Source organism: Camponotus floridanus, unplaced genomic scaffold (assembly GCF_003227725.1).
Source record: "Camponotus floridanus strain SB8 unplaced genomic scaffold, Cflo_v7.5 scaffold97, whole genome shotgun sequence".
NCBI classification, from domain to species: Eukaryota; Metazoa; Arthropoda; class Insecta; order Hymenoptera; family Formicidae; genus Camponotus; species Camponotus floridanus.
Window position 1 is genome coordinate 526,964 of NW_020229868.1, and position 13,187 is coordinate 540,150.

The 13,187-nt window shown below is 29.5% G+C and overlaps 2 protein-coding genes and 1 pseudogene across 9 annotated transcripts in view; 1 reads left to right on the forward strand and 2 right to left on the reverse strand.

Annotated features, from left to right (window-relative positions):
• Positions 1 to 13,187, forward strand: part of LOC105248709 (protein-tyrosine sulfotransferase) — a 322,406-nt gene that overhangs the window by 152,406 nt on the left and 156,813 nt on the right. For 2 of the 6 annotated variants that reach the window (XM_025415095.1, XM_025415098.1), the window contains exon 1: positions 2,697 to 2,823. The exons of 2 other annotated variants lie outside the window; for them this stretch is intronic. The gene's annotated coding sequence lies outside the window, so the exon portion shown is untranslated. Of the gene's footprint in view, positions 1 to 2,696; positions 2,824 to 12,674; positions 12,969 to 13,187 lie in introns of those variants that run through there. 2 more of the 6 variants (XM_025415100.1, XM_025415096.1) reach the window with 1 other exon arrangement.
• On the reverse strand, positions 1,274 to 5,359 carry LOC105247774 (annotated as a pseudogene).
• LOC105249699 (gephyrin-like) lies at positions 6,399 to 11,444 on the reverse strand. Of its 3 annotated transcripts, none has more exons than XM_025415086.1 (17): positions 11,315 to 11,444; positions 10,702 to 10,844; positions 10,380 to 10,603; positions 10,082 to 10,304; positions 9,969 to 10,016; positions 9,814 to 9,879; positions 9,398 to 9,472; positions 9,183 to 9,260; positions 9,036 to 9,062; positions 8,906 to 8,959; positions 8,575 to 8,829; positions 8,437 to 8,503; positions 8,215 to 8,323; positions 7,740 to 8,018; positions 7,473 to 7,606; positions 6,915 to 7,099; positions 6,399 to 6,841 (listed from the first exon to the last, which is right to left on the reverse strand). In XM_025415086.1, exons 1-17 carry the CDS (start codon positions 11,352 to 11,354, stop codon positions 6,620 to 6,622), a joined length of 2,229 nt encoding a protein of 742 aa, XP_025270871.1. In that variant the 5' UTR covers positions 11,355 to 11,444; the 3' UTR covers positions 6,399 to 6,619. The 3 variants fall into 3 exon arrangements, with proteins under 3 accessions (XP_025270871.1, XP_025270870.1, XP_025270872.1); XM_025415085.1 differs by having other exon boundaries at positions 11,300 to 11,444; XM_025415087.1 differs by lacking the exons at positions 6,399 to 6,841; positions 6,915 to 7,099 and having other exon boundaries at positions 7,462 to 7,606; positions 7,892 to 8,018; positions 11,300 to 11,444.

Consider the following 13,187-nt stretch of genomic DNA (forward strand, 5'->3'; position numbering starts at 1 on the left):
CATTTATATTATAACTACCTATTTATCGATATATTTTATAGAAGCATCTTTCAAATTTCTTTTTTATTAAGAAAAAATAATATATTACATTTCATATTATATTACTTACAAATCTATTTTTTCTTTTTTGTGGAGCTTGAAAATGTATTGTGGAGCTGGAATAATAACTCGACGCGATATTTCTAGAGAATTTCGGATTCATACCTTTGTCATTTGCATCAAGAGTTCAAAATAAAAAAAATGAAATGTTACATTGCATATTATTATAGTAAAAAAATAATTAAATATCTTGAGGGCGAAACATTTAGCGTATTTTTGTTAATTAATTCTTTTAAATCATTTATATTATAACTACTTATTTATCGATATATTTTATAGAAGCATTTTTCAAATTTCTTTTTTATTAAGAAAAAATAATATATTACATTGCATATTATATTACTTACAAATCTATTTTTTCTTTTTTGTGGAGCTTGAAAATGTATTGTGGAGCTGGAATAATAACTCGACGCGATATTTCTGGAGAATTTCGGATTCGTACCTTTGTCATTTGCATCAAGAGTTTAAAATAAAAAAAATGAAATGTTACATTGCATATTATTATAGTAAAAAAAATAATTAAATATCTTGAGGGCGAAACATTTAGCATATTTTTGTTAATTAATTCTTTTAAATCATTTATATTATAACTACCTATTTATCGATGTATTTTATAGAAGCATTTTTCAAATTTCTTTTTTATTAAGAAAAAATAATATATTACATTGCATATTATATTACTTACAAATCTATTTTTTCTTTTTTAAATCGATATATTTTAGGATTCAGTATTTTCTTCCGCATTTTCAATTTCATTGAATAACAGTGCGCGTTGCACAATATCAAGGAAGGATAATTGGAACGATTCGGGATGAATCGATAGCTTTCCTAGAAACTTACTTGAGACTCACCCTCCACCCCCACTGGGATCGATTCGTTCTCGTTAGCGTGTCAGTCAAGCAACGACGTCGATTATAATGGGGTATCGGTTTAAAGATACCGGACGTCACTAAGGCACGTCGAACTTTCATTAAACTTACGCGTCGACGAGGAAACGCGGCGTACAATTACGTAAAGTCGTTGTTGGAAAAAGGAAAATGTGATGTAACCTGGTACTTTCTTTCTCTCTTTCTCGACTTACAGTATTTCCTGCTTTTCCATGAGGCAATAAATTACAAATCGATTTAAGTATTAATCCAATGTATGCTGTAATTTTGACTTTGTTTAGACGTTGTTATTCAAGTAATACCTGGAATGGATTTACAAGAAATATTACAGTCTTTTACATGAATTAAAAAAATTCACGATTTGACTCGCTCTTGAAAAATAATATTTAAACAGATAAAAATGCTTAACATTATTGCGTTTTATCCGATCTATAATTTTTTTGGATAATTTAAAAAAAATTATATAATCGCGCTTTTAATGATTATTTAATCGAATTGTCAATTTCTATAGAGTGTTTTAACATTTGATCCGTTTTGCCTTTTTCCAAAAAATGGCAAAACAAAAATGGAAAATATTATAATTTCGCAGTATTTAGATGCAGAGTGACTCTCGATGCAGGTTGCTTGCATCAATCCATTAGTATATAATTGAATTCAGGCAAGATATGCGTTTTTCGAAATATGTCATTCAAATATCGAGCAATATTTTTCAAGTGCTAGAGATACGTTATAAATATCGATCCAGTTCAAGATCTCTCTTTCTTTCTATTTTTATTTATCTCTCTTTGTCTTTCTCAATCTCGGACTTAATCGAAACTCTGATATGCTGATGAACATTCCGTACAGCTCGTTGGTATCTGTTGTTAAAGTGTCAATGAGAACGCTAATATAAGGCTCATCTGAAACGGTGGTTTCTTAAATACATACATATATATATATATATATATATATATATATATATATATATACGAGATTTTGTTTAAAACATATTTGAAAAAAAAAGGATACCTATTTATCAGATCTTTTCAATCGACAACAATTGGGAAATAATAAAACACGAAAATCATTTTTAGAGATAAAAAATTATAAATTATTTCTCTCTCGCAATAAGTTCAAACTTTTTTACGGATTCACAACAATTAATTTAAAAAATACGATATTCTATACCAAACTTTCTCTTTACATGGGAAATTTTTTTATCTGATGCGCCAATGACCCTAAATATTAACACCAGCAATAACTTATTTTGTGCGGCAGCCTCTTCATAACCGGTGGTGCCGTTTATTTGTAGGCTCGAAATCTTTCTAGTCTCCAACTGGAGGGTCAGTTCTTTAGGAGATCTACATAATCATACTCAACACTATAACCAGATTTCGCTAATGCAGATGCAAATGCAAAGTTTAAACATGATTGCACGCATTGATATAATAATAGTAATTATTTAACATAATATAAAAATTAATTAAAAACGTTGTATATGACAAATAAACGCTAAATATCTAGTTCGGATTTTTTCCAAAATCTGAGACAAATCGTTAAAATGAAATTGAAAACGCATGAATAATCGAAATAAATTTTGCATAATCTTTAAACCACTTAACATTTAAGATAAATAAACTTAAAATTAGAAGATTAAATATACATAAATGAGCGTTTTTTAATCCTGGAATACAATTAACGAGTTCCACTTGTTTTTCTTCTGGCAGGATGCACGATAATCCACTCGGATAAATTAACAACGAGTCCAAACCTTCTGGCTTCAACCACATTTGATACCTAGGCATTTGGAATCTTACTCTCTATGCTCGGGCAATATCGTGGACCCGATATCTTCTCCGTAAGTTACAGTGCAAACTGTCCTTTATAATTTTTGCGACGTCCTCATTCGTATATGTTTAGATATGTTAGTACTTGTTTCTCAGACGGTAATCACATATAATCATTTATAAACAAAAACGACATCAGAGAATCATTCGACAGATAATGTATACACTTAATAAAGTCAATGCTATCTTTCTCCAACCTTGGTGGTATCCCTAATAATATGTGTAATCTAATTAATATATCATTATAATTAAAAGTTGTAATGTTATAATAACTTTAATAACTTCGATTAATGAACGAATATGAATATAAATTTAATATAAATTAGAGCACAAAATAAGAAATATGTCTATTGATTGGATTGTATGTTCTATCAATTAATAAAAAAGAAATATACTGTGTGCATAAAAATATAACTCTCTTTTACCAGTTTTTAATCTTCCTATCTGAAATCCAAGTCAAGTACGTGCCAAACCGATACTAGGCTCATCATTTAATCTACCTGTAGGTCACTTCTCCAATTCAATATTTAGCTTCTTTAGAAAGTTCTTGTGGGTGATAACTACTGCGTTATCAAATTTTTGTTCCATCTCCAACAAAATAATATAATAATTCTGGATAATATATAAAACTAATACTAATAATATTAATTAATACTAATAATGAAAATATATACATTTTTAAATTTATATTATACTTTTGGAAAAATAGATAGATGTAATATGTTAAACTCAATATTAAATAAATGCAATAAAATGAAACTATTTTAAAATTAAATGTAGTTGAAATACTATATTAGTTAAAATACTTTTACTCTTTATGTTGTGTTTTTTTTTCTAGGAAGCTTTCCATTTTATTTTATTATAAAGTGAAACGTATTGAGAATTACTTCACAGCAAGATAGAAGATTAGCGACAGAAAATATTATTGGCTAAAATTAAATCTTCCATGGAGGATTAATAAATAAGCCAAGCATATTGAAAAATTCTGTCTGATGATGTTTCTTGTATAATGTTCTATCGATTTGAGTTCTGAGACTCCACACCGCCATTCCTTTGCACTTATTCAGAATTTTGTAGTCCTAGAACCTTATCGCTAAAATATCAAATATTCAACAACATATTCTACATATCCCATTTAAAGCATCTCTCTCATTAAATGGCCTTTTTCAATTCCATCAAAAGATGTATTCTACGACATTTTTCTTATAAATATATTCAAATTTAAATATGTTTAACATACTCAAAGATGGAAAATGTATTTAAGTAGATTGTCGTATTTGATCACGTCATTTTTCCCTCCACTTTTTACACGATATTTGCATTAAATTCATGCAATTTTTATAGAAGACTTGCAGAATTTTTGTTTTTATATTAAAAACACTCTCTAAACTATAATCTAAACTAAATAAATTATAATTCAATAAATAATGAAAAAATGATGCCTCATTCCGCGATGATGCTCGCACGGTATCTCGTACTTGTTTCTTATTACAATTGGAGATAAATTTGCGTTAACTTTGTTTCACGAAAGACTCGGAATAAAATGAGGACATGCCACTTAATCTTACTTCGTCTTAAATTGCCAAGCTGCATACTTACACGATGGGCGCATGCAACTTGTGTCGTATGCTGTAACAGATTACAAGGCCGATGTCAAACATATATTACATGTGTAACAAGTTACATCATATCAGTTACTTCTCGTTTGTCACTGATATCGAATTCCAGTCGCACATAAACATGCAATATTCCGTTGACAGATCATCAGCTGTTGAGTAAGAGGGGTTGGGGGAAGGTTTGGAATGCGAGCTCCTTCGGCTCCTTCCGGGTAAATTCGGTTCGATTATGTACTCGTGATTGATGTTCCAAGTGCGTGAAATTATTGGATGGCTATGTATTTTATATGTCTATGCGCACATATGATGACGTCACGATCCTAATGTCAAATGTTTTGATTACCACCTCCGCTTTTTAACTTTGGAATGCTCTTGACATCTGTTTATTTCGCTCTGTTTGCAGTCTTTTTTTCTACATTCTCCACTTTGAAACCAATTTTTATTTATATTTGCTATCAATAACGGCAGAAAGGAAGCAAAATGCAAGGAATCTAAATAAAACGGAGCATTATGAAAAAAGAAAAAAATATTAATGCAAACACATAACCCGAATATTAGAATAAATTAAAAGTGCGATTCGACTCTTGTGATATTAATGTGATTTTATCTTTCTTTTTTTTCTTTCTTGTTCTATTGAAACAATGTTATTTTAATTTCTTATCCTCCGTTCTACAAATTTTAGGTGACATTTTATATGTTGAATTATAACATTGCAAAGATTTGAAACATGTTTAATGTGTTATAAACATCATTACTAACATATATATGGTATGGTAAAATATAATTATTAATGTATTTTAGACGCAAATATATAAAAATGTCATATTTTATTGATGACAGAAATAATTTCAATGATAAAATGATAAACAAAAGTTATCATCACATTACACAATACATACAATGTGTGAATTAAAATTACATTATGACACATACCCAAAATTGACAGAAAGTATATAAATATATATATAAACATCTTTTTCTGAAATCTTATTAAAAACCATTAGTTATCATCAATGTTAATGTTTAAAATGTTAACAATATTAATATTTAAAAGCATTAATAATTTTTGAAGTATAAAACCTGCAAATCAGTTAAACCATGTTTTTCGTACAAATGAAATTTTAGAGAACGAAACGACTTATTATTTGTTCCTCAATTTGAAATGTCTTGATAGAAGTCTTTAATAGAATTTTAGTTGAAAGTTGAATTACCAAGCTAACAATAAGTCGTGAAACACTAAGTCGTGGAGTTTGAGAAGTTTAAAATCTTTCAGTGACTTGGCTTCGCTAAAGCGAAAATGATTCCAAGTTTTGCATAAAGCAACGTAATAAATCCAATTCTTTTCGCCAATTACGAGAAATGTGTACAGCTTTCTTTTTTATACATTGTTTAAAAATTATTTTGTTTAATATTGATATGTCCGGTAATAACTATATTATCTCTTGTGTATAGGCGAAGCGTGTTAAATTGAATAGAAAAGTCCTGTCTATCATTTTCGATGATTTTTATCAGACACTCTGTATATATATATATATATATATATATATATATATATATATGTAATGATAAATGTACTTTAGATATATATATATATATATGTATATGTATATTATATATATATATTATTAATATTATATATTATATATATCATTATCATCATATATATATATATATATATATATATATATATATATATATATTAGATATTGTATATATGTATATAAATACTGTTATATATATTCGAGATTACGTGTATATATATATATATATACACATAACCTCGAATATATATAATAGAATTTTAGTTGGAAGTTGAATTATCAAAAAGCAACATAACATCCAATTCTTTCCTCCAGTTAAAACGAGATACAAGCTTTTTCTCTTATACAACATTATTTAAAAATTGCTTTATTCAAATTATAAAAGAATTGTTTTCTTCAATATTAATGTATACAAGATGTGTCCAATAATATCCGTATCACCTCTCGTGTACAGGTGAAACGTGTTAAATTGAATAAAAAAGTCCTATACTATTTAGCGATTTTCGATAGTTATTACCGAACACTTTATATATAAACATATATACATATAGTATATACGTAATCGAATATACCTAATTATGTACGCAATTATTTCGTCATAAAATGCTATTGATGATAATCCATGAGAAGCATCTGTTATTAACGCTTAATTATTTGATTGGACACGCAGGTACAAATGACTCACACATCACCTTCTGATCCTCTGTTTGTGGCGGCAACAGTAAGAGCGCATTAGCGGCTTGACTGCTCGATGACTTATCACTGTCGAGATTTTCTCTGCTAAAAGCCGTCGCGAAATTATCCTCCTTATTCCATTTTAAAGTCGCCCATGCCGCTCTAGGACGCGAATGCAAGATATACCGCTCGTATATCTGCAATATGATTTATAATAACATTATAACTATACGCACAATATCTCCTTTCATTTTAAATTTCGAATCTTACGCGAGCTGGAATTTTGCAAGGCATTTTAATGTGGTGCAACTTGTTCAAAATAGGTAAAAGGAACAGATGCGCGGAAACGAAAGTAGATACCGGATTTTTAGGTAGACATACAAGATACTTCAGTTTGTCGTCAAACATGCATGTTGCGAATGTTGTCGACTTTCCCGGTTTCAGAAATACGTTTCCTGAAAAAATATATGTATACAGGGTGTGACAAAATTCGAAGATAATAAAATTACAGCATGAATGTTTGAAACATTAAATTTGATATTTTTTATTCCAAGAATTAGTATTTAAATCATAAAGAGTAATTTAATGCTATATTGTCATTTATATTTGTGAGTTTAAATTTTTATATGTATCTTAAAAATTGCTACTTGTGTGAAACTGATAAATATTTTATTAATTTATTTATCTATTTAATTTAAACTTTTAAACTCTAATTTTATCACTCTTGAAATTTTCGACACATTTTTTATATATAATTCTATATATCCCAAACAGCCACGTCTTTTTGTATTTTTTGTTACTGCAGTGTTTATTCAGAAATAAAAGTACCAAAATGTATAGTGGCGTCAAAGTCATTCTTTAAAATGGGCTTCAATAAATCATTATCGTTCGAGCAGCCTATTGTCACGAGTACGACCACTTGCTTTAAAGCGTCTTTGATTTTCATCTTTATAGGTAGTATACTGCGAAAATGTCAATTATTAATTTTTCATTTTTTGTTACATTAATCATAAAATAATAAAAATATTAATTTGCACATTAAATCAAATATAATGAGAATGGCAAGAAATACGTAATAAATATCGATGCACTCACTCTTCCGTCACAATTCCGAAATCCATTATCGAATTAAAACCTTTATCTTTTAATAGCGCGATTAAGCTTATTCTGTTGCTATCATAAACATATCCCGATCTTAAAGGCTCTGTAAGTTCCTCTAATAAATCTCCAATTGAAAATATACCTACGGACACATGTTTAATGACTGGAACTGCTTTACGACCCGTAGCTGCCAAAATTCCTAATTCCGCTGGACCAATACGTGTGTATGGGTGTATAGTTAGTTTTTCTTTCGGTATATCGCTACCGATATCTCTTTAAAATATATAAAAAGCGTTCACATGAAAAGGAAAACAACATTTCAAGAGATAATATTCAAAAATTATATAAGAAATTTAAAAAGATAGTATTTCGAAAAAGACTATATATATATATATATATATATATATATATATATATAGAAAAATATATAGAAAACTATATATAGAAAAATATTGAATTTTTTTCATACTTAATATTCTGCCCGAATTCTGGTTTAATCTTTATCAGAATTGAATCATGCGTGTCATCATTTATTATTATTTGTTCTACATCCTTAATTGGCACAACCGCTGTTGCTTCTGGAAACAGATACGGAAATAATAATTATTTCTTTACTGCAAATAGAGAGAAGCATTAATTTGCAGAGAGACTCGTTAATTGTAATTAAATTAGTTTGTAATTAAATTATCACCGTCAGGTACACGCGCTCCGCTCTTCACATACATGCATGTCCCAGGAATGAGAGATATTGGATCGGACTGCAAAAAATTTTTGTTTAATTCTGACCCATTGCTGTATATTTTGTTTAGCTTCTAACATCACAACTTACTGTAGTTCCGCTCAATACTACTCTTCTGCCTTCACCATCACTTGCCAATACTGCGTATCCATGTTTAGCGGCACATCTAAATGCTGGCACATCGTAATCAGAATATACGTAGTCGCCCAATATTCTGCCATAAGCCTCATATGTGCTTACAAAATCACATGCTTCGTATCTAAATTTTACTTTTCGTTGTATTTTCAACAATGCATCTCTTACAGCAATCATGGGATATTGTTGACAAATCATGTTTCCCAGTTTCTGTGAAGAAATTTAATTGTATATGCAATCTCGCATAATATTTCTTTTATCTTCTTTAATGTAACAAATAGCTCACCTCCTCGGCGACTTCAGGCAAAGAAGATTCCTCGTCTGGACTTGAGATGATCATCTGTGAAGAGATTTAAAATTATCATTTATAATTTCATAAAATCTCTTTATTATGTTTAATATAGAAAATAATTTACCTCCTCCATCATTGATACATCAGACGTCTTGACAAAGCAATTGTGATCATTAATTATAAACAAAAATTGTAAAAAATTTTAATTGTACATAATCTTATAAAAATTTTCTTATCATTTCTAATATAGGAAGTATTAAAAATTGCCTACCTCAGTTATAAATGTCTCAGACGAAGATGATTTCGCGCCAGTAGTGACTTCACTCGCAACATCCAATTGTAAAGGAATCTAATTATAATATTAAGATTGTATACATGCAATTTAATTATAATTATAAGATTTGTATACATATATGATTTCATACAATCTTATATAAAATTTCTTTCTTTCTCTCGTTTGAAGTTTCTAATATATAAATATTTTACCTGTTCTTCAGACAAAGGAGGTGTATAGTCTATAAGAGATGTCTCGCAAAGTTTGGTGAATTTATCTAATTTTATCTAAAAAAATTTTAAATAATTAAAACTTCATAAAATCTCTTATTCCCTCTCATTTGTTATTTCTAGAAAATAATTTTTCTGTAAATTTATCGAAATAAGATTGCTATAACGTTTTGCTTTATTTTCGTTTTCCATCTATAAAATGATCAAATTGTATGTAAACACAAGTGTATATATACAATTTTAAAATTTTTTGTTGCTTTATTATATCTGATATAGAAAATACCTTACTATTTCCATCGATTTGCCAGGAAAAAGAGAAAATTGGCATATATAAAATCTTTTTCTCTCTCTTTCCTTCTGTTATTACTGTATTGTTTTTGATATGAAAGATACTTTACCTTCGTTATAGGTGGAGAAAAAATAGAAGCAACAAATTTACACGTGTAATGCGACATGTCAGTTTCCTATAAAGAGATATAATTGCATGTTTAATTGCTTTTCTCACATACATTCTTTCCTCTTTTATTACTTTAATTTAATATATAAGTCTTACCTCATCTGTATGTGATTCTTTATGGGGTTTGATCTCATCTTCCTCTACCTGTAAAAATATTTAATTGCATATAGAAAATTATTACATTGTTTCTAAAGCAAAAAAAATCTTACCTGATCTGTATTATTTGAAGAAGATGTAGTAGTTTCTTTTGAAGAAGATGAAGTAGCTTGATTTATTTTCTTTTTATTCTCTTCTTCCTGTATTAATTGTGTCATTATCGTATTTTTAAGCTGCATTAGTGTTGCAATTACATCAATGCATATTACTGCTTCTTCTTTATTGAAGCCAAATAAATTAATGATTAGCGTTGCTTTTAGAAGTCCACATATACTTCTGAGGAAATGCATTTAAATTGTTATATAATTTGAAAAATAAAAAGATATAAAATATATAAAAGTAAAACTTTACCGATGAAACTTGGGTTCTAAATTCGCCTTTATGTTTTCTAATATATGTGCGTATCCTTCATTATTAATATGTTTATTCAAACTTTTTTCAACTTTTTCTATAGTCTTATTTATATTTTTATTATATAGTTTTTTCATCAAATCCTTATATTTATTAGAATAATATGGATGACCAATAATAAAAATAGTATCAACAAATTCATTGCACCAAGAATTTATTTGTGCCTATATCATATAAGTAAAGTAAAATATAATATATTGAACATAACAATATAACATAAAACGTTAACAACATAAAAAGAACATTTAAAATATCTAGTTACCATCATGTCATCAAATGGTAGCAATATATCATTTACTTCTACGTCATATTTTTGCGTTATTGTATTTTTAATACAATCTATCAAATCGCTCATCTCTGTACTATATGCTGTTGCATCTTCTCGTAGATCTTTTCCGGTATATACTACGTAATTATAATAAAATTATTAATACTTTATATATACAATATATATATATATATATATATATATATATATATATTTGTATACTTGTGTATGTGTTTCTGTTATACAATAAATAATTATAATAATTAAATGTTATTAATTTAGAAAATATATGATAAACACAGTCTATAAATTAGATGTATTTCTTAAATTATAATTTGATTCAAATACTCGCATTAATTGTAGAAAAAAGTAATTTTAATACATTAGAAAAGTAAACAATATTGTTATGTTATATAAAATTATAATAACAATCAAAGATATTTGATAAGACACATGATTATATTTAATCTTCGCAACGTACAAGTAATGAAAATATTTTATACATAACGTATCTTTTCAAATGGGTTTTATAACATATTAGCACATATTTTTTTCTACATGCATATAATATATTTTACATTGAAAATACAACCTGTCACGTACATACCGGTCAAAATTCCGTATTTTATTTTTACCGTTTCACTCATCTTAATATCTCTTTACGATGCTTGCTAATATGATGAGGATTTTTATCGTTCCGATCGTACATGTACTTGCTCTCAACCACCAAACTCTACGACTGACTTGACTTTGATTCGCTATGAGAATAATATATCGATAGAAACTATTTCGACGAAGAACTGTTTACATTTTTTCTTTCAAGCGTTCTTAATACACACGTTACACAAATAAATGCAGAGATCACCTCGACTTTCGATTCCGAGTTTATATCACGTGAATACATATAATATTAAATCCGTTCGTCTTAATGTGAATTATTCGAGCGTCAGTTTTTATTAAATGCGACAATATAAGAAAAGAGAACGCAAATGCTACTAAATAATTCTTATCACTAATTATCAACAAATATATTCATTAAATCTCCATTTAATATTCATTTAATAATGAATTCGTTTCTCTTGGAAATATTATAAACTGCGTAACATATTTTAAATATGGAGAAATGTTAATGTTTTAACGATGATGTTGAGCAATGGATTATTTTTAAAATTGTGTGGATTTCGCGCGCAAAAAGAAAGAGAAAAGCAAGTCTTGCTTCTCGCCACTCTCACGTCTTTTTATCTTTTCATGACATTTTGTTTGAAATATTTTCTTAGTAATGCTACTCGCGAGAATTTGTCCAAACTTCTATCACTCTCACTCGTACGTTAATATATATTTACATTCGATGTATGCATACACGTTTAATATAAAATAGCTGCTTACGTCACGACTGCCATGTTTGATTCGCCTAAAATGCAAGGAATCTCGGAATTGGACCACAGTGTACCTGCGTCCAAAGTCGAGACGTCCAGTGCTCTTAGCGTTGTGCGCGGTTATTTATAATATCGAAACGCTTGTAATAATTATTCACGCGATTACGCGATGGAGTATCGCAGATCGAAGGAACTCGATCGATGTGATTATGTGCTATGATAGTCATCGTTATTTACGAGACGACATTACGGTAACAAGAATCACTTTTAGCTCATCGTGTTCGATTACGATTTTAAGTAATTTTAATAAGTATAACTAATAAATATCGCTAGATAAAGTATAGCATCGGGATTGGCGAAGAAAGTATCGGGCGCTTCTCATATTTTGCATGTACGATCAAGTTAATCATCATTTAATCGAAATATCTTTTTTCGAAGTCGCTTTTAAAATCGAGAATATCGCAAGAGCACGCGCGTACGAGACAGCGTCATCTGTCGGTGGGAGACGCAACCGCAAAAGCTGCCGCGCAGTGCTGCGAGGTGGCGCGCGACTCGCACGTTCTCCTCGCGGCGGCGTGACGACGTCACGGTGACGTCTAGTCAGTCAGTAGCAGCTGACCGATGGGAGCGTTCGGAGGGTTTCGTTCCGTAGCGCTCGCGTCCGTGCGTGTCCGCGTACGCTCGTGCGTTTTACAGTGGTGCGTCGTGGCGCGTCGCGAGTGATCCGAGGAATAAATCGACGCTACGGAGGATGAAGAAATTTGAAGCATCCTCGCAGCTTCTTGACTGATTGCGAAACGGTGAAAGGCTGCACGGGACGAACCAAGACGTCGTCGACCACGGGTCACAAGTGCCACGAAATTGCCACAATCAACGCAACACCGGGTGAGTAGCAGTTGTTGTTTCTGCTCCGAATCAAAGAGAGATTTTTAGCGAGTATCTTGAGAAATGGTTGACGACAAAAATTTTTGTGACAAGTTTCGCACTTATTCCTAGATTAGGATTGTCCTATTTATACGCGTTCGCGGGATTTATCGCAAAGTGTGATTGTTTTTTTTTTCGCATCGCATTGATATTGTTCTTGCGACGAAGATGATGTATACA

What these genes read in the sequence shown, in the direction of transcription:
- LOC105249699 (XM_025415085.1), bottom strand. Translation starts at nt 11,354, where the DNA reads ATGAGTGAAACGGTAAAAATAAAATACGGAATTTTGACCGGTATGTAC. An exon ending in GAATTCGGGCAGAATATTAA is followed by an intron (nt 8,019 to 8,214) that starts GTATGAAAAAAA and finishes TATATTTTAAAG; the next exon opens with AGATATCGGTAGCGATATAC. An exon ending in TGACGCCACTATACATTTTG is followed by an intron (nt 7,100 to 7,472) that starts GTACTTTTATTT and finishes ATATTTTTTCAG; the next exon opens with GAAACGTATTTCTGAAACCG.